General features: G+C 37.0%; 1 protein-coding gene across 9 annotated transcripts in view; it reads right to left on the bottom strand.

The window, feature by feature from the left end:
* CDK5RAP2 (CDK5 regulatory subunit associated protein 2) overlaps positions 1 to 22,276 on the bottom strand; it is an 82,515-nt gene that overhangs the window by 48,009 nt on the left and 12,230 nt on the right. For 8 of the 9 annotated variants that reach the window (XM_054848577.1, XM_054848572.1, XM_054848578.1 and 5 more), the window contains exons 7-15: positions 21,950 to 22,101; positions 20,394 to 20,556; positions 18,985 to 19,038; positions 18,440 to 18,559; positions 17,734 to 17,826; positions 15,801 to 16,019; positions 10,056 to 10,226; positions 9,133 to 9,306; positions 2,524 to 2,621 (exon numbers count right to left, since the gene is read on the bottom strand). In XM_054848577.1, the coding sequence (XP_054704552.1) occupies positions 2,524 to 2,621; positions 9,133 to 9,306; positions 10,056 to 10,226; positions 15,801 to 16,019; positions 17,734 to 17,826; positions 18,440 to 18,559; positions 18,985 to 19,038; positions 20,394 to 20,556; positions 21,950 to 22,101 (1,244 nt within the window). Of the gene's footprint in view, positions 1 to 2,523; positions 2,622 to 9,132; positions 9,307 to 10,055; positions 10,227 to 15,800; positions 16,020 to 17,733; positions 17,827 to 18,439; positions 18,560 to 18,984; positions 19,039 to 20,393; positions 20,557 to 21,949; positions 22,102 to 22,276 lie in introns of those variants that run through there. The other variant, XM_054848579.1, reaches the window with a different exon arrangement.

Genomic DNA, 22,276 nt, shown 5'->3' on the forward strand with positions numbered 1-22,276 from the left:
CCTAAAAATCGTGTTTCATTGAAAATATGACCCAGACACAACTAACTGTTTTATTTCTTCATTTATCCCTCAGTCTGTAAAAAGACCTTTTAAGGTCCAAATTGTCTCAATTATCTGAATGAGGTGTAAATGCCAAAATTCACAAATACTAATTTGTATGTGAACTAATTCTTTAAGCAGCTTTCTTCCAAGGTGGCCACTGAAGCTCTTACTTTAACCTCAGTGACTGCCCCTGGGGCTCACGGTGTCAGCACCTCTAGCTGTCCCTTGCTAGATTGTCCCCATACCCTTCAACAGCATCCACAAGACAATCCACAAAAAGACTTAAGTACACTAAAACCTGAAATTATAATAAAATGAAATAAATATGGTTTAATAACAAAGTGTTACTGAACTCGTATTATTTATTTTCGCATTTAATTCACTCAGAACTTTAAGATAAATTAAGCTGCTGTAGGATTTCCAATCCACCACGCTGAATGCCAGAGAATTCAGGAATCTTTAAAAACAATTCAAATCCATCTTACAGGAGACTATATAAGAACATACAGCACATCATACTTGCATGAGAATAACACCATATTGTAGAAACATATTAATTAAAAGGCAGCACGTATGAAAAGACTCTCGGTCTGTCTTCTGACAAGTGTGCTGTTGTCAGTGTTTCCTGCACAAGAAACTATTGCTTTAACCAATTCTCCCTCGTTCAAGAGTATCTTTGAAGAGAGAGCTCTCTTAAATGCTCAGCAAAAAATTAAGAATAAAACCAAACCAACACATTACTAGAAGCTAAGTAAGCACATTTTCTCCTTTTCATGAGTTAAAGATTTCATAAGAAAAAGCATTCACTCCCCGCTTGGAGAGACAAGAAATGTCTTGGTCCTGACATCCGGTAGCTTATTTTGAAAAATAACCATCCAGGTTGCTTAAAATAAATAATGCCTAAAAGAAGATACGTCAGCAAGAAAACAGATGTTTGCTTAAAATCCATGTCACTGCTGCTGGCAATTACACAAATGAGGAAGCTGAATTTATCTGGAGGGCTTGTTTATCAGCTCCCTGGAACTTTGGGGGTTCTAGGCTTCCTTGATGAGATTTACAGCACATTTCAGCCCACAAAACTACGAGGAGGAGAAATAAGATCTGCCTCCAACTTCCAGCTCTATCATTGAATCACTGCACATCCTCTGCAAACTGCTGCATAAGATGCACTGCTCTGTGCATCCTGTAACTGCATATCAAGAAAACAGTTAATTGCAAAACTCCTATTACCCTAATGATTATAACTACGGTTATAATTTTCCTCATTTGAAAGAGATTCTGAGAAAAACTAGCATCAGAGCTGTGTTATTTCTTTTCATTACGATACAGAGTGCTGACAATCCCCTTACCCACAGAAGGTGTTTCAGTGGCAGGTCACACCCTCCATACAAACAGGCTTCTTCCTTCATTCGGCGATTGTTCAAAAGAAAAATCACAAAAGCCATTGCTCTTTTCCCAGAGATAAGAAATAATCTCATAATCTGACTTCTATCACTATTTCTAATGAAAAAGATTCTCATATCTAAAAGAGCTTCTGAGCTGTGGCCAAGCACAAGATGGCATTACTATTAACGCGCTTAATTCAAATACCAGATCTCATCTGCTTTAGTGCTACTCACTTTATGGTTTCCAAGCTAGTGGTCTATAAACCAACTGCAAAATACAAACACACATCCCCATAAAGTTGGCAGGTACAAGCCACTGCCTTCAGGGAGGAAGAGCCAGGATCTGGCACTCAGATGCTGCCAATACCTAATGAAGATATACAGAATTATAACAGTAAAATTATTTTTTTTATAAAATGTTTAAATTTATTTTACCTAAAGGCTAAGAATTTTCTTTATTTTATCATAACGTCTCCTCCTCAACTGCCAAGCGATAACAGGATGCAAAGTAGGCCAGATTTCTTTCTAAAATGTTGAGTTCTTTGATTTTAAAAGGTTAAAACACACTTGCTCCTGCCATACTTCTAAATGCTTTACATTGGAAGCGTACTATGCAAACTTCAATTATTCTGTTTTGTTTAACCTTCTCCAAAATTTTACTGGCTTATATTCTCATCAAAATTCTTACAGTGCCACTTTTAAGATAAGCATTATCTGTATTTTAGGAGTAAACCATGGCAAATCGTCCAGCACCTAAAAGTTCACTGCAATTTGATTTTTCCCCTATATTCCAACACAGGACACGCACCTCCTGAAAATCTAGTTGCTCACTTTGGTACTTGAATGGAAATCTGGCTCATCTGAGATTCCAGTCAAAACAGAAATATTTTCAGAAACATTTAAGTAATTTAGATAACATAATCTCACTTACAAAAATATTTCTCTATTAAGGAGATGACTACAGCTAGTTTATGCCTTATCAACAACTGGCCAGTACAAAATAATCACCACTCCAGTTAAGCTGCACCTTTTTTCACAAATTCTGACTTTTGCCCTTTGAGTTTAGATTATCCACCAAAATAGAAAAAGTACTTACCTGTCCGATTCTTTGAAGGTCTTCACTAGTGTAGAATAAATATTTTGTTCCTTTCTTAAAGCAAGGATCAGCTTTTCATATTCAGCTTCTTTATTTTCCTAAATTAAAACAAGAACATAACTAAGCTTACAATGTCCTTTTTAAGTTTGCATGTCTACAACTACGTGTATACCCGTGTTCTGAAGAAAACTTGAAAGAAGTAGAAATCCAAATTTGCTGAACAGGACTGCCTACCTCCAAAGCCTAATATGAATCTGGAAACTGTTCATGATACTTGAAGAAAGCTATTATTAAAGGAGGCAAATACTGTTCCACTATTTACCTACCATGAGTCACATAGCTAAACAGTGTGTCATCATTTTTATCACAGCCTAAAAAGCTTTCCCCCCAACCCAAGCATCCTCACTTCCAAGGTTTACCACTCAAGACCCCAGGAACAGCCTGGCAGGTAGCTCTTTCAGAGAAGGGGAAGGAAGGGAAGGTAGACAAGCCTGAGCTCCAAGCACATATTTTAGAACGTTGTCCTAACAGTCCTCTCTGGATAAAATTCTCTTTCTTTGGTGGACAGTTTTCTGCAAATTCTGTTCCATTTCTGAAAAAAAAGAACTCTATCAAGCCAACAAATAGAGGATGAACGAGTCAGATACACACTCGAGTCAGCGTTCTGCACAGTCAGCAGGGTCAGTATAAGCTGCTGCTTTACTTGTGCAAAGAAAAGAAAATTGTTTACCTGCAGTCTTGCTCACAGAAGATATATTATTATCATCAGAATAAATCCCGACTCTTAAGCTATACTCTCAGTAAGGATCCACTAGGTTCCCAAGACGTTTTTCACTCCAAACCAACCACACAGCCACTTTTTCAGCAGGAGGCAAAAAAATGCAGCTATTTAGGGGAATATTTGCTTGCACTTATTACATAAAAATATCTAAGGTATCAGCTGTCTCAGAAGAGAAAATAACTGGGATATCTATTGCAAATTTAGATGTATTAATGTCAGACATATATTCTGCCTCTGTTTGAGAAGAGTAGCAGGCCTTGTTGCTTCTCTCAGTTTTCTTTTTTGACTGAAAACCGAAAGGAAGAACTGAAGTGCCACAGCTAAGGGGGGATGTGTATGGCTCTAGTATGACAAGATAACTCTGGAGAGCAAGAATGAAGGGTAATTCTATTTTCTCCATATTACAACCTCAAGATTGGAAACCAAACTCTCAAGAGATACTAAATCATTAGTGAACAGATCATTAACAAGGAAGAAATCTACACCCAGGAGTTTTAAGCAGCTGTTATTACTCCGATTGCAATTCCTAAGGAAGGAACTGTAACAAAAATTCAGCTACAGTAGAATCTCGTTAATTCACACTAACGATGCAAAGACACTGTTAATTTGAAAAATTCAGTATTCTGCAAAGTAAACAGTACAAAAGCAAGGACAACTGTTGTTTACTTTTAATTATTTACACTCATACTTCACAGTATGCTAGCAAATATGTTAAATAGTATTTTGCAAGTGTAATCAAGTTTTGATCAAATTACTCCCGTTAAGGTAGCCTGCATGTCAGATCTTACTGCAGAGTAGCTTCTACCACCTAACGTACAGATTCTTTGAAGAAATGACCTTGCCTTTGTACACGTGTGTCATGTTCATCTACCGTCTTTCCTAATGGCAGCTGTATTCTAATAAATGTTTCCAGGTTTTAGTGCAATTTATATATTAAATACTATTCGGTATTTAAAGTGCCAAAATACTGAGCTTCCTATCGAGTTTATTACCTAGATGAGCAGAGGAGGAGCACACAGCAATGGCTTCTGCTGAGTACTGAGAAACACAAAGGCAAACAGATGGAGGTGAGGGATCCCAAAACCATTAATAAAAAAATCTCACAAAAAAACCCCCCATGTAAAAAAGTACATCTTACAGCCTGGATTACGGAGTCTCATCAATGTGTTGGAATCTCAGCCTTTCAAGCACAGTCACTAAACATAAAATACACAGATTGCAATTTCACTTGGAAAAAGTCTGATCACAATGACACAGATCAATGACGTAGAAAGCAACAGGAAGAAACAAATCTTTTGACTTAATTTAGTCGGTTAACAGTCTGTTAAAAGTTCTAGTGAACTCCTCCATATGTCTGATACAAGCTTTGCAATTATTACCGAAGATGCTACAGAACTATATCCTAATTAAAAGCTCTTTCTGAAGCACTGGCAAAGTAATGTCACTCTGAAGAGTTTACGGTACACAAATTAGATAACGGTTGTCACCAATTGTTCAGGGTCTATGACTGCCATATTAACAAAGCAGTGCTACACACAAAACTATGCTCTGGTTTCCTGTGTCTTTTAGAATTCACATGTTCATGTGAATTTGCACCAAAATCTCAGAAAGCTCATGAAATCCTCCCAACACTTTTTTTTTTCCCTGCGTAACAGGAGACATGAGCTGTTTCTTAATTCCAAATGTCACAGACTATACACAAATTATTAAATTCTAAATTCAACTAACTAGGTAGAGGTTAGCAAAATCATGAAGAAGTGTTCTTGATTTTTCAGAATCTTTCATGAATATTAAGGATGAGAAGATACAGCATGAACATTTTTTTTTTTTTTGGTACATTATTACTGTCATTTCTAAATAAAGCGTAGGAGTGAATTATTCCAATCAACTCCCCAACGGTACACAAAACATAAGGCAGCTCTGTAACTTAAATAGACCATAATGCTGTGGGAGTTAATGAAACATTAAACCTCTTGACACATGGTGTGACGGAAAATGTGTTAGAGGAGATAGCTGCAAGACATCCAGGACCATATTGCAGTGAAAGATTTATATTCCCATGAAAGGAGGCAATCTAATACATTAAAGTCTATATTTAAGTCTGAAATACTATTGCTAAGCAGCAGCGGTGGAAAACATAACTTATTTTCATTAAAGGTTTCTCAAATTGTAAGCAATGAAAGTAAAAGGTTTATACCTCCACAATAAATAACTTAGTGGCAAAGTCACAAGAATATCCAGTTGCCTCACTGAATATTCTCCTGCTTACACCAACCATCAGGATCATTTCAAATTCTCTGAAGGTTAGAGGATGAATGACCAAGAGAAGGCCATAACCTACATTTCATCACTGATTCATCCATCCATCCACCAGTACCAGAATTTGGTAATTTCTTCTAACATTGCGGTAAACTATGTATGGTCTACCATAAATGAAACAATCACTAATAAGATTAAAATTGTTATGGGCCACTGAGTCATATATCTAAAGATGAAAATTATTATAGTAAAAGACTTTGTTGGTGACTTTTAGAAGATGTCATCTCAACCACAGAAAATGTCACAAAGCGGATGGCTCCAAGGAACTTATGGCCCTTCTTGGTGATATGCAAGGCAAAACTACTGGACTATATACTCCAAATATCATTTCATCAGGCTAACTCCTTTAAGATGAAATTTCTGCTAATATGGAAATGGTGAGACACACCAACCACATCCATTCCCATCACCAGGCCATGCTCAGTGTCACAGGTAAAAAGCATCATGTTTAAAGTGTGTGAATACATGGCTATCGACAAAAAAGATTGCTGTTTTCAGCTATAAGCTAATCTCATCAAATCAGAAATTGAACTACCACCCTGTTAATGTGTTCGCAACATCAGTTCCAAGAGACTGAAAGCAACAACAACAATGCACTGTCTATTTAATAGACAGGACACTTGTATAAAAAAAAGTCAACTACATCACTTGCCATAATCACGACGACTCGGCAACAATGTCCACACTGCATCAATTCCAACAGCTAAGACACGTCTGCCGTACTGCAACAATTGCACCAATTCCAATTCTCACGACACCCATCAACTGCAATGCTCTAGCTACATCACTACCTTTCATGCATTGACGATAATTCCCCCAGATGCAGCAAATTAGACATCACAACCGTCTGCAGACAGGATTCTTCAGTTCCCTGACTGCACAGCATTAACTCCCTAAATACAGGAGTAATTATAACCAAAGTCAAATAATGTGCTGATCATACAGGAATTAGAAAGTGCCTTGTGTCTGCAGAAACATCAGATTTGCCTTGCAGTGTATCAGCTGACTACATTTCCCACGCCACCCTCAGGTAGTACGTAAGCTCCCCCCCAAAAAAACCAGACACCATAGAAAGGCTACATTGCAGCAAATCCAAGAATTATTTTTTTTACACTTAGAGAAATCAATTTAGAATTAAAACTCATATCACTGTGGCCCCCTTACGGCAGTATACACTGTGTGCAAGCTTACATGTGCAACACAACAGAACCCAGAAGCACAGCTCAAGGACTGAGCAAGAGCCACTTTTCTCAATCTTGCTGCTTTTCTCAGTAATGAAATGAACCACAAAAGTCTAAAAATCTGTGTTAGAAATATATTTACCTAACAAATGCTCCAACAAAAAGAGCTTTGTAAGTATAGGAGTATTGGTTGTGAGAGAAGAGTACTAAGCACAAAATCAACTAAAGCTTCCAAAATTATATGGAGTCCCTTGCACTTCTAAATTCCTTGGCTGTAAAATATATTTCACTGCAAGACAAGACTTCATAGATACCAGAGTCAGCAGTTGTATGACTAACCTAATTATCACTGCCCTCACACACTCTCTCTCTAGCCCATGACAGTGGCTCAAGAATCCAAACTCTAATTAGAAAATGTCATTTATCTTCCCTGGCCTGGCCAAGGCACCCAGCAGAGCTTTGGACGTTGGTTGCTTTAAAATTTATCATTACATTAAAATAAAGTAAAAAGTATGATGAAAGAGAGAAAGTTCTGCATCTCTCAATTCGGTTTCTTCAACTTTAAAGACCAGTGAGGCTAGAAGAACTTGGTTTCTGTTCTCTCTGGTGGGGGGGATCCAGCTGCGCGTTTGCTGAGAGTTGGTGCAGCACTGTAAAGTCATCAAAGAGTCCGAGGCAGCCAATGAGAGCAGAGCTCCGGATAATCCATGTCCAAAAAGTTATGATTAATAAGCCAAAGTGGGTTCTTACAGGAGATATCTTACACAGAAGTTGAGCTGAGAGGACAATAGGTTGTGATTAGGTATTGTTCACAAGCACCAAGTGAACCAGCAATAGAGAATAGATTGTGATTAGAAGGTGGGTACTGGGTCATTACCATGCATGGCTCCACTTGCCACTGGTCTCTCTCCGGGTTATACACCTGTACTGGAAGTGGGGTGTACAGAGGAGAGGCAGTGTTTGATTTTCATTAATTCTGTATGATTTTCCATCACTCTTAGGTCCCTTTGTGACCAAAGTTACATGCATGCACTGCAGTTTGTTTTACAGAGGTAGAATTTCTACCCAAACTTTCACAGACTTTATTTTCTCTGCATGTATATTCAAATAACCTTTGGTATACTCTGTACTGGGTGCCCTGGCAAACGGTGATGCAGCTCATTTACTCTGAGCTTGTCAAATAACCCATGACTCAATGTGTGCTTGCATCTACCTTGTTTAATAACAGTGCCCATAGCAAATTAAGCATCTCATCACTACGGCGTTGAGAAAGCGATGCAGGACATAGCACTCACGTTTCCTTTGCCATTGGTTCACTTTATTTTAAACATCCTTGAGAAAATCTCACTAATGGCTGATATAACAAAATAGCCTTCACCATCGTTCGTACATACTAGTCTAATTCTTTTTACTTTGTCTGATGCTTTGGAGACCTTAACATAGCAGGTTGCAAACAACAGAAAAGACAACAAGAAATGTATCTTCAAAAACAGCTTATTTGGTCACTAATCTGTACACAGTAATATGAAATGCACTGATGGCGTCAGCAAGTGATTCAAAAACTTCTCGACAGTACCTGACTTTTTTTTTTTTGCTAGAACAAAAGGGCTGTGCAGGGGAGGAAGGATCTAACTCTACATTTTAAGACTTTGAAATTTGACTTCCAATTTCAGGCACAAACAATTCTTTTCAATTTATGGCACCAAACACAATAACAGGCATATACTAACCACTCATTTTTTAATGCGTATATTTCTGTACTACTTCCTTTCTTCTTTGCTTTAAAGTAGTTTTCTTCTTGCCTTAGACACATCTTCACTCCTATATATATACTTTTTATTCTCAAACTCCATTTATCTCCTGTGGTCATTACCTCTGTGCAATCTTTCCCCTTATCTAACCAAAGTACACAAACTCTCCTCTGCACTTCTCTTCTGAAATGCAGATACTCTCCCACTCGGGGAAATACATCTACTGTAATGACCACAAAACCCGACCTCTTTATGGCAGGCAAAACATTTTACACGCTTTCTGAGAGTGATGCCATATAAACTCCTCAGAGTACAATACTATGTACTCTTACAATGCCAGATCAATACCACCACAATCACACAAATCATATGACACAATTATTAATAAAGCCATTGTTATCATTTTAATAATACAGAACATTTTGATATGGTACTGATCTGAAGGAAAACCAGCCCCTTGCTACATGGGAGAATTACAACTTACATGAGTCTACACCTTTGAAGCTGAAGTCAAAACTCTCTTCAATCTGAAGTCAAAGTATTTATCTGCAAATGATCAGAGTTATGAAAATCTCACCTCTAACTCTCTGACTATCTTGATGATTGACTGTTGAGACTGTGCAGCACATTTTTCCTTTATTAAGCCCTCATTTTTCAGTTCAAGTTCTTCATTGGCTCTTAGAAGGTTCTTGTACTTATTCAGGAGCTCCTGCAATTCTGCATCCTTTTCTTTAACTGTTCCATCGAGTTTCTAACAAAAGAAAACAGTTTTATAAAACTTACTCTAGTTTTATATTGCAAAATAGAGAAACAAACAAAATGCAGCAGAATATCCAAGGATGATCCAGCATGTGTTCTTTACACACCTCGCAAAAGAAGAGCTCAATTTAACATAATAGAAGCAAAAAAAGATTGAACAGATGCTTTCCCCAGCTATCCAGTCTTTTAAGTATTAAAAAAATAAGTTAAGGTGTGCGTGTTGGCCTCCAGGTATAGAGCAACCTCAGCAATTACCCTCTGCATTGCTGGTTGAATACCATCAGTACTTTTCAGGGTTATACCTCCAGCTATAAAAAAAACTGAGCAGGGGTCCATTAACATGCAGGCAGCTCCCTTCTCACATACACGATTTTGAACAAGCTCGAAAAAAAGAAGAAAAAATATTTCAGTATCTATACCTATTCCTCAGTTTCTAATTTCTGAAAATCATAGGCACTTCAGAGCTTTTAAAGTATCTTACCACAACAGTGAAAATTCTACATAAGTATTAGTAAAGCTTTCTTCCTCCTCTGTCCACACGCTTCATAAAACCCTAACAAGAAATCTTGTTGAATGCCACACTCTATAATTATATGTCTGTTCTGCAAACACAGTATTACAAGAAGTGAAGGATTATCATCAAAATCAATAGTAATTCCAAATACAAATGTGATTTTGTAATAATTCCTCACACAAAATCAAATACCTTTCCATTTTTCATTTCAACTTACATCTACCTACCTGAAGCAGTAGATCCTTTTGATTGACATTGTCTGTCAGCTGCTTGATAACTAGTTCTTGGCTCTGCAACTTCTGATTGCTTTCACTCAAAAGAATATTGTAATGATGTTCAACTGCTTTTTCTTTCTCAGTCATTTCACCATGTAATTTCTCTAGTTGATTTCTAAGGTCCTACAAAAAAATGAAACAGAATATTTAGCAAATTGACTTTAAAAAAGTTTAAGACTAACAACCTACATTATCAGCTTAACTTTCCATTGCTTTAAATTACTCATGTCACTGAATAGTCCGGAAAACATATTTAAACCAGAATCTTCCTCTTGGCATCAATGAACACAAGTAGAGAAAGAAAACTTTCAGGTGATGTGTCAGTATTGTCTTTTAAAAAATCTAGGTTATTTTTGTTTAAGTGCTTTTCATACAGAATGACTGGACTCCAAGGCTGTTGGGAATATCACGCACGTAGATGTTGTCGCTGTCAGAATGAACACACTTCTGAGTCAATTTACTCCCTTGCTAGAAATAACGAAAATTGGTTACGGGTGATTCAGTTTGTCATTTGCTCTTTTTCTCATCACGCCATGAAAATTCTTGCACTAACATTGTATTACTAGCTACTTTTCCATCAAACAAAAGGTCAGAAATGTTAAAACGTTTTCTTTTGACAAGAGCACAAACTTGAAATGACCAATCAGGTCAGTCTCATGATTAGAAGTTGTGAACAGAACTTCATCTTGATTCTGGCTCTGTTAATTACTTCCGGCAGCTCCAACATTAGTTATATCACCTCCACATCTTACTTCCCCATCAGAGAAACATCTACTTCTTGTCCATTTTGGTTTTAAAACACAGAAACAATCTCTTTCTGTAGCCTTATGCAGTAGCAAGTCCAAAGGTCTCTCAGACCAACATGGCCTAGTTAGCGCATTGTAAAAAGCAGTTTCTCCTAGCTTACAGGTCACAGATTGACACACACCACAATCACAGCTTTCTCCTCAGCAGTCCTACACATCGTGTTCCACTTCACTTGAAAATCCACCATCTGAAAATGTAGCTAGCTATAGGGTTTCAAAGTCTGACCACCTTATAAAGCCATGGGTTGCAGGCAATAACAGCAAACAATTCCTATTCCTTGCATTTTGCTATGAACTGGGGCAATCACTAAAATAACGGAAATATACATGAAATCATTAGCATGTAATTAATAGTCAGTTCCCAGTTAGAGAGTGGATAATATACAAGAGCACAGGGCAGTAGAAAAATCCATAACGTGGCTTCTCTGTCGTTCCAACTTCTCTCCCACCACCACTGGTTGTGTCACTTCAAACTTTTTTGCTGATTTGTTGGAAGTTTCAACACTATTAATTGGAGTAGGCATAGCCTGCATATACCCTAGCCTCATTTTATAAGCTTTTACTCTGCAAGAAGATCTGGAGCATTTACTGCGTGGATTGTGTAGTAAAAAAGTAGAAACTTGTAACAAAGGAGCTGTTGTCTAAAATTAAACAATTAAAACTTACAGAAGACTTTATACTACCTAAACTTCTCTTCAGACCCAAAGAGCCAGGTAACAATGCCTACATCTTAAAATAAATGTTTTCCATTTATTCCCAAAAAGGGGCCATTTGTGAAGTATCATAAGCCCTTTAAATAGTTTGCACATATGGTAGTCACCTATAAACTTTACATTTACCTCCACTGGGATTTAAAATTCAATAGTTGTTTCTTATTCTAAGTACAAAGAAATAGTACTAGTGACACTTTAATTGCAATCTCTTTACAAACTGTTTTATGTCCTTTTCTTGACTTAATTACCTTGCTTCATGCAGGTTCACATCAAATCCTTAACATCATTTTACTACTTCAGTGTTTTACTTCTGTTTATTTTGCACATTAAATACAAATTGTCATTTACAATGCCTTTTGGTTTACTTGCTTAATTTTAGCTTCATTACCAGGATTCAGCTAAGAAATCGCTAATAGCTCCCAAAAAACCTCAAATGTTATTCAGTTTCAAAGAACGATTAAGCTTAGACCTTCAGTTCTGCAAACTAGTAAAGTTAATTTTTTCAGGACCAAAAGAACTACTTGCTTGACTAAGAAAACTGAAGAACTGCAGAATCAGGTCCAAGTTTTGTCTACACACACAAACTTTCAAATATGTTTCTATTTCTTCCTAACTACTATAGTTTATAGTTAAACAGCAGTGCAGCACAGCTCTTTTGAAAGCAGTATAATGGTCTGATAACGGCAAAGCCTTTTGGCTTCAAGTTATGGAGCTCTTCAAGTGGATGACGTTAAGCCCATTCCCTTACAGCACAGGAATGGGCAACAATGGATCAACTGCAGTGTTATGATTTTCACCGCATTGCAAAGTTCACTCCTTGGCTTTCTATTTTTACATTGTTTTTGTACTATTACGTCACGGAGAGGCTTTATGCGAACACATTACCTGTTAGGTAACTAAACTTCAAAGGAACACTTTTGACCTGTCCTATAACCAATACTCTGCGACTTCTCTTTATGAAAACCATAAACAGTTTTAAGAAAAGATAGTAGACATGCACAGATAGAAAAGATGCTGCTACACCAACATACTATACCCCCTATTATCTAATCTCAGTCTTCTTGGTGTACACCACCTGTCAGGTACAGAAATTATGCTTCTGCCTTTAAAGCAGCAAAAATATGAGGGCTAGGCTTATGGAAAGAGGTGGACTGTCAAGGCATCCAGTGGTGGAAAAAGTAAAACAGCCTGCGAGAGACTTACAATTTGCAGATACTTTGCCTCTACTATTTCTGCCCCCACAGTTCCCTAAATCCTTCCCAAAACAAGCCAGAGCTGAGACTGAATGACCTAGAATTCTGTAACACACAGAACTATCCATCACTATAGCAGGTTGCTTGAACTCATTGACCACTCAAATTGTCTGGGAGAAAATCATTGGTTTCTATACATTGAGTTGCACGGATAATATAGTACCTACAGCTCTCAGAGCATAAACTTTGCAATTCCCTCTGCCAACCTTTTCCCCCAAGAGACTTTTCTATGATTAATGATAGTTGAACTAAGAAAAATGACTGTGAAACACTATAATGTAGAAGACTAGAGCAGATGCCTCCCCCTCCTTGTCAGATGGAAAACAGGTTGGTGAATAATTAAGTCATGAAGCTCCAAAACCTCCCTCTCAGGCTAAACTACAGGTAGGAAGACTAAAAAAATAAATTCTGCCTAATGAGTTATTCTGCATTTCCCCAACCAACTGATCAAATATGAATACCTAGTAAATACACTCTCATCATCTACATTTAGGCCTGGAGAGAGAATGGATACTCAAAGTGTTTAATCATGTAAATTTGAACAAACTCTTTGATCAAGAAGCACTGAATCTCTGTTACAGACACAGCAACATGGTGGACACATGCAACATTAAGAATGAGGTGATGTTTACTCCTCATCAATTGTATGTAAGAATATACACCTGAAGTTTCTTGTTTGAAAGAGCTTAAAGTGATGCTGAAATACTGCTTAATGACAGCTTCTGGAAAGTACAGAACTGAAAGAGCTTTTGTTTTTAAAGTTCACCTAGAAAAAGCCCTGAAGCAGGGATATCGTCCAAGAACATCTATGCCCACTGCTCCAGAAGACTCCTAATACTGGGCACAGGCTGTAATTTGGACAATCAGCTCATGTGTAGCAGTCTTAATTTAGTTTAATTAACCTTCTTCCATTCCAGGACAGTAAAGCCCAAATCATCTCAAGAAGCTGGGTTTACTGCAGGGCAGAAGGACCTTTTCTGGATCTCTAAGGTCTGAGGGCTTTGGTTTGGTTTTGGTTTTTGTTTGTTTTAAAATGGATATATGCAAAACTTAGGATTATCCCAATTACAGTGCACAAAAAGACATTGAAAATGTCCCTGTGAGTGAGTGAGTGAAGAGCCAAGACAGCCATTCAATATAGATGTTGAGGGCATTTTCTACAGTTTAGGCACATTCTTGCTAGTTTTATTCTAACAAAACAGAAACACTGATAAATAGGTGTATCTGAGCATAAATAGAACAGAATTTTTAAGGCTGTCTCACAAAAAGTTTGCATCCGTTCACTGAAGTGGTTTTCTATTTGTCAAAGAGCAAAATATCACAGCATATTTTTTTACTCCCACATATATACTACTTAATGGGCAACATTTCACAGGCAATGTAGCTATATCTGAATGTACTAGCAACTCTGAAATTGAAGCAGCTGTTCTGCAAGGAGTAGGAAATAGGTTAGGGATATAATTTTTATAAGACTGCTCATCTTTTGGCAGGAATGCTTTTCCCCAAGGAGCAAGTCATTTACATGAAAAACTTGGACATAATGGAGTCAAACAGGCTTCTGTAATACAAGTAACTTTGAATCCCCTGGCAACTCCCTACTCAGTCCTATTTTCCCTGTCTTTCCTATACAGAGTTATACTCTAGCCCCCCTGAAAGATGAAAAAAAGTTCTGAATAGAGAAGACAGTTAAATATAAAATACTTTAAATCAATAAAATATGTTCTTTGTGGCTGTTTTACTGACAGGAGCGATCTGTTCTTTCTCTCCTTAACCTCAACACCCTGAAGAAATTTCAAAGCACACCAGAGATAGAGACTTTGTGACGGCAGCCTAACCACAGTTGACAATCAAGCAAAAATGCAAGTTAAATTGGGGGCAGGAGAGGGAAAGAACAACTTATTTGTTTGTAGGTAAAGAGATCCCTCTACTGGTATTAAGTGATATTGCAGGGACAGAAATTCCCACATATACCTGCTTTATTAAGGTCCTTATTTAATTGAATCAAAACATCCACTGAATAAATACAAGCTCATTTAATCTTTTATGTAATTTAATAGAGACTAATCTCTAACTGAAGAGGAGTAGACTGTGCATGCAGGCAGGACTCTAGGTGAGAAGACTTTAGAAAAATCCATGTGACAAGACATACAGATAAGAAGTATGTTTTATGTCACTCAGCAGAAGGTGCATCCCTTTTTTCAAAGGAAGAAAAGAAGAAACCTGATCATTCACTTTGTTGCATGAGCTGTGCATGCTGGAAGCAGAAATGCTTATTAAACACCTACAGCAAGGTAAAAAACCTTAAACAGAATATGAAGCAAGTAAAATTAATGAGCAGATACAGCGCATCATTTTTTACGTTAAACTGTGATCAACTAATCCTGTGCTTTGGGAATTTTACAAGCAGAAGTTATTAAATATACAGTCTTTACAGTGACGGTGCTAGGATAACAAAAAGCAAGCTGAAGTTTGGCTTAAGGTTGCGACAACTGGCTACTCACTCCTGTTCTGCATTAGAACTTAGAAGAAAGTTTAAGTAGTGTAATTTAAGATAATATATAGACATGTAACAAGACAAATACAGCTGAAATATAAGACGTACATTGTCATACATGTTCAGGCTCTCCCATCAGAAAAACTGAAACCAACAGTAACCACTTACCACGTATAAAGGCTAATGATTTTTTCTAGGACCTAAGACAATCAAAATTAGATTTATTTTAAAATATTTTTCTGTGCAGACTATGTGCCAGAATCTTCCGCAATCTTCTTGGCCACGTTCTTTTGAACACTAGCTTTAGGCAAACACATTTACCTTTCCAAAAATTATTCAAATTTAAAAACTAAGTTTGTTAGAAAAGGACATGCTAGAAGTGCTAAATTATTTTTAAACTTCATGAAATAAAGGAAAAAAGTGATAATAACATTAATGGTTTTGTCACTTCTGCTCTTCTGTAGGTGTGCTTCATCCAGCTCCTTCTCCATTTTCTCTCGTTCTAAATTCAAATCATTTAGCTCTTGATCGGTCCTTTTAATCCTCCTTTGTAGTTTACGATTCTCAGCATCCTTTGTAAGGTTTTCTGAACGCAGCTCTGCTAAGAGGGTCTCTTTTTCCATCAAGAGAACTTGATAATCCTCGGCACCCTGAAACATAAAGCAGCATTCAAGTTCTATAAAGTACTTTGTAGAGACTGGAAGTCTGTACTCCTGTTGCGTACAAACCCACTCCCCTGCACCTCTTTCCAGTACTTCAAAATTGTGGTGCAAAAATATAGTGAAATGACAGTTACTTACAAAACAGGGAAAATGTTACACTGAAAATTTTCTCAACTAATGTAACACAGTTTTCAATGCCATCCAGCGCAGGATAACAAAGTCTTAGATAACTAAGAATTAGATAAAGGTTAACCCGCAAAGGAGTCCATAGTGCAAATAAGATCATATTATTATTATTATTGGTGGTTCCAAAGCTCTTATTACATAAAGCTTTCTACTTTTGGGTCTGTTTGAATCCAGACTAGGTCAAGCAGTTACCAAGTTATCAGCATATTTTTAAATGAAATAGCAAGTCTGATTTGTGTGCTTCCCCATCACATACTGTTACAACTGGCCTCAGTGAAGTTCACAACACAGATGACAGGAGTAGTAGGCTATGCAGCATGATCTACTCACAGAGAACTGCCTTCAACTCAAGTTTGTAGCTAAGTAGCAGAGTAATGAGGAGAAAGGCTTGCTCTGTCACCCACCATGCAATATGGATTCTGTGGACAGGAGGGATTAGTTGCACTTTTTAAACCTAGAACTTTTCAAAAATAATCAAGCTCTCAAAAATGAAAGGGTTACAGGGAGAGTAATATTTCAAGGCAGGACTTCCATGGTATGAAAAAGCAACATAAGCTATAGATTCACACACAGGCCAAAATGACCTGCAGAAGAAATAGGGAATACGTTTTTCAACAGAGCACACTTAAAATTTGGGCTTAAGTGAAATAAATGGCTTTTGAAGAAATGGAGGTGCTCTGTGAGAGCTAAACGTTACTACTCCATTAGACTCTGAAATCAAAAGACAGTACAGTCCATCACAAAAACTTTAGGCATGTGTACTTTGGAGGCAAGAGTATCAACAACTGCCATTCCTGCTGGGCAAAGAGACCGAGCAGACAAACAAACTTCATAATGGAAAATCCATCGCTACCTCTCATCAGTGCTAGTTAGTTTTATCAGACTTAGTTTAGATGAGTTGGAAAACATAACAAGAAACATTGTGTTGTCTATTTTAATATCCAATTCTTACTGTCTCCCATTTTACATTTTAAGACCTTTACTTTGCATAAATTATCATAATAAAGTAATTTCTCTTCCACACACATGAAAGCATTATTAAATCACGCTTTCACAAACAACATTCCACTATTTTATAAACAGTGGTTTCACATTTATTATACAAATAAATCCAAACAAGTGTCTAATAGCCAGTACAACTCTGCTAACATGAAAAGTTACCATGCTACCATGCTTTTGGAAGAAAATACAAAACAAAACATGTCATCTCAGCTCCACAACTATTTGTGTCTATTTTTAACTCATTTTGCTCTTACACATTTCTCCCTTAATAATTCTCAATTATAGAAGAAAAAATTCAAGAAACAAGATAAGTAATCTGACATTTTAACACTATCATTTAAATAATTTGATTTGGGAATTTTTTTCCCAAGTAAGAAAAATTAAACATTTTAAACAACATTTTAAACTAATTTCCATACCTCTGCTTTCAAAGATACAAAGTCCTACTCGTATAGAATTATGGAGAAGGGAGGAGCAGGGACAGGGGAAGCCATATTAATTGCCTGCTTCTTACCTTGAATTTTTGGACATGTGCTTTGTGAGTTGCCTCTCTTGCCTTAGCCAGTGAAGCATTTAGATCTTCAATTTCGGAGCCAAGCTCCTCATTCTTTAAGTAAAGTAAAATGAATACTATGTAGAGTTATTTCCAAGGGATGGTGAATCAGTAATAGCTATCCCATCTCATTATCCATTCATCCAACTACACAAAACAAATACTTTAAAGAGCAAAAACACCCAATACATCATAATGAAACCTGTATAAAGAAATTCTTGTTCTTATACAACACTCACTAGACTGCCTATCACTCAAGTTAAGTATTTCCCATTCTTCCACAAAATCTGAATGTTAGCTGACATTGACCTCTCCTATTTTAGCTGTCTTTATGACAGCTCCACTTACTCAACAACATAAAATACTTCTCATATCTCTTAAGCGGTGCTCAGAGCTGATAAAAATCAGGGTGCAACTGAAAACATTTTTCCTCAAAGTTCTTAAGGGAGAAAGTATCAGTTAAGTATCTTTTTCCTCTCTCCTGCAATCCAAGACCCAAAACTCTAGATAAACAGAACTGCTTACAGATATGACAGCAGTGATTAAGGACCCACTAGAAGCCTCCTAATGGTTACAGTGAGATGAGTCAACTCCTGCCACATACACAATGCACACACTCCCCTCCCAATGATATTTCTACAAACCAACAAGATCATAATCATCATACCTCTTTCTCCTTTGCTTTCAATGCAATAGTTAGCCCTTGAATGGTTTTATCCCTTTTCAAACCATTCTTCTTTTCAACAGCAAGCTCATTTTCTCTCTCTTGTAGCTCTTCTTGAAGTGACTAAATCAGATTATGTGAAAGTTGCATTAACTTCCTACTAAGAGATATTGTAACTGCACGTTAATAAGTGCATTCTCTCAGAGTTCTTCTATCTTATTACTTAGATTACTAACATAAAATATAGTCCCAAAATGCAAGTCATCATCTTAAAGATGTGCCTGGAACATAGCAGAAGCAGCCTAATCTCATGGGCTGGCCATGAGTATCAGCTTCAATATCTGATAAGCGTGCCTATCAGCTTTACTGAAAATTGCTTCAAAAACAAGGTGAGCCTTCCTGTCACCCAACATAAAAGAGAATTTACCAGAGGACTTGCCTTGCTTCCTTTTGAGTTAAGGCCTCTCTGTATCTATGAATGCATAACAGAAGACATCCCAACATAGACTGTAAGCGGTCAAGAAAACAGAAACAAAACTAGAACTTACCTGAATTTTTTTTTCAAAGGAGTTTCTCTCATTTTTAAGCTCCATTCTAATAGCCTATAAGAACAAAACAGTTGTTACGTCAACTAAATTCATTCTAAACACAAGTGTAACTCATTAAGCATTAAAGTGAAGCAAAATGAACTTAAAAACCTTGGGGGAAAAATAAAAAACTCCCAAATTTAGTATACACCTTTTGGCAGGAATATATTGAATCAGTTGCTTCCTGGAAATCTACAAATCTACCTGGGCACAGTATGAGTCTGTCCAAATTAAGGAAAAAAAAACAAAACAACCAACAACAACAAAAAAACACCACACAACACAAGACAGGACAACTGTACTTGTCGAGTTAATAAAAATGCATTTTCATGTGACATTTATCTATGTCAGCAAGATGCTTTTATCAAGGGAGATTTTAATTAGCATTTTTCTTTGGGGAGTTTACAGATTTTTTTTTTTTGACGTAATCATACATAAAAAACAGAGTTGTGCAAAGGTATTAATCAGATATTTTTTCCTCCAATATTGCATCCCAAAATGATCATACAGTCTGTCCACCTCCTATGAAATGATTAAAGATGACCCTGTTTTCACCTTGACACACAAATACTCTTGTGAAACCAGGATAGTTTTTCCTGACACTTAATGATTTAACTGCAAGACCATCCAGAAATGAAAACTTTTAATTCCACTAATCAGTCCAATCGTACAAGGTTCTCTTCTCCATTCTTGACATTAAAAAAAAAAAAAAGTGTGTAGGTACTGATGAATATCAAGTTCCAAAACAAAAGGGAAGAAAATTTTTCAGAAGCATGACAGCCTCCATGACTACTTTCCTAATTCTGCCAGCTTTAATTTATTGCTTGAATAACCAACGGGGGGCAGGGGGGGAAGAGACAACAAGCCTTAAGACCTCTTTCTACATTTCAGCTTTCAGGGTATCTGCCTTCCTGTTTAAGAGCCAAGTGAAATAGAAGACTGACTCTTAGCACCTTTTGTAAGCTGAAAAATCATGAGATTTTTTTATGCCTACCTCCCTTACTACAGCCAAGTCACATTCTTAACTTCTATAGAAGTTATGTCATTTATTGAGGAATCTATTAACATCTAGCATTTTTTATATATACTTCTGTAAAGCAATTGCGCAGTATAATACAGGCATAAAGTCAATGGGAAACACGACCTCTCATTGAATGAATGGTAAGCATGGATAATAAGCATGAATATTGACCACCAAACCACAATCTAACCAATGAATGTTAAGAAAATGGAGAAGGGAGGGAGGGAATAACTGTGGAAAAGAATATTTTTAAAAATTGGCTTAAGTCGCTCATATACTGTCATGCACAAAACCTTTAAAATCCTACACCACATGACATTTATAACATGTAACTGTTCAGTTTCCTCACCTCTATCTCACTATCTTTTTCATGCCTCAATGCAATGGTAAGTTCTCTGATTTTTTCTGCTGGTAAGTTCCCACCATATGATCCACTCTGAGACTTTTCCTCTTCAAGGTGTTGAATTATAGCTTCTTTACTTTTCAAAGACAGATTCAGTTGCTCTATAAGTCTAAAATTATAAGATTTTTAATATTAATCTTGCATCATCTACCAACAATTCTCCAGTCATTGCAGTAAGTCTTGCAGACAGCTTTTCTAGGTGAAAACTCCAGACAATACTTGTAAAACTTAGGGGAGTACTTTCACAATTCCTTCTCCCTCCAGAGAAACTAGAAAAGGTGCTGTAACTTTAAAAGTAAGCAACAAACAAGATTGAGCTACCTGCAAATTGCTCATTCTTATTTTCCTTTCCTATCCTTTCAAATGTCAACACTTCAGCTTCAATATTTTAGTTACATTCTCCTTTATAGATAAACTTTTTGCATGTGCTATTTCACTTCTTAGCACATACAAGACCATATCCTTACGTGCCATCACTAAGTGTCCCTCAAGTACCTGGTTTCATTTGTATTTGTACCTAAGCTGGTTCTCGTTTCACATATGCAAAAAAAGTTAGGTCAGTGCTACCTTCTCTGGTCAATGCACATCTTGACACTTTCAGTATCCCAACTGGTAAAAACAACAATGCTTGAGTTTTGTGACAGATGTAAGGGTTATAAATGAAAACTTTCTGGCGTAAGATGCCAGCTGTGATTCTCTTAGTATTTTGTAGCCTAGATGGTGAAAATATCTTTTTAACACAATATGCCTCAGACCAGTATAACTTTCTGTTACCAGGGTAGACCAATTACGCAGTTACTCACAGAGCAATTACCTGCAGGGTTCAGTCACAAACAGGAAACGATGCTCCAAAGTATAAGGAATCATTATGATCTTTTGATCTCCACTCCAGGCTCACATCCCCAGACTAACTAAGCTTTACTGGGAGGCTTGCCAGGCATGTACTTTACCCTACGTATCTTTAAAAAAAAAATCCTCCAAAGTACTGAGGTTTGAGTTTCCACATTTTCCCCACCTACAGTTATTGAACAACTCACACACCTTGCTAACTACCTGCCAGACAAAGCAAAGCCAGTGCTTTGCAAAGCACAATCAAACCCTCAAAACACGCTCAAACACGCTATGTTTCTCTTCCCATTAGATTTACCAACCTCAACAGATACATCGCTGGGACTGAAGAGCACATAAACACCATGAAAGCAGTAAGTGAACACAAATGGTAGAGTCAAGTTCTATTCAGCAATGGTTTCAAGAAAGCAGCAAGCAGGAGGTAAGTCCGCAAAGTTACAAAGATGCTTTAATGCAGGACATGCTCATGTCACATGGATACTGATTCTCTGCCATGTTCATTTAATAGCTGAATAGGAAAGATGGCTAGTAACACTCACTCATGTATTTGAGGGTAGGATCAAACTACTAAGACCCATATCCATATCGACTCTTCACACTTTAAACAGCAAAGATTTCCAGTGGTTAGAAACATCACCGGCAAGAGTTCTGACCTGTCTTTTTCAGCTCCTGCAATCATATCCAGATCCTTTGCAGGGGCATTCATAATTGAAGAAAGTTTCTGCTCAGCAGCTATTCTCAGAGCTTTCTCCTTCTCTGTCATTGCAATGGCTTTTTCCACATCTTCTTGGGCAGTTTTAAGATTCTGCAATTAAAAACACACAATCCTGATGCCTTTAAGAACAAAATGCTCACACAATTTTTCACATATTGAAGTTTCTTCTACCAAATATATGTTGGTAGGTTTCATTTCGCAACTTTTACCAAGTAGTTCAAGTGCTTTGCAAACGCTTCTGAACTTTTTGTGTCTGCATTTTCAA

Source organism: Grus americana, chromosome 20 (genome assembly GCF_028858705.1).
Source record: "Grus americana isolate bGruAme1 chromosome 20, bGruAme1.mat, whole genome shotgun sequence".
In the NCBI taxonomy this organism is placed as follows: Eukaryota; Metazoa; Chordata; class Aves; order Gruiformes; family Gruidae; genus Grus; species Grus americana.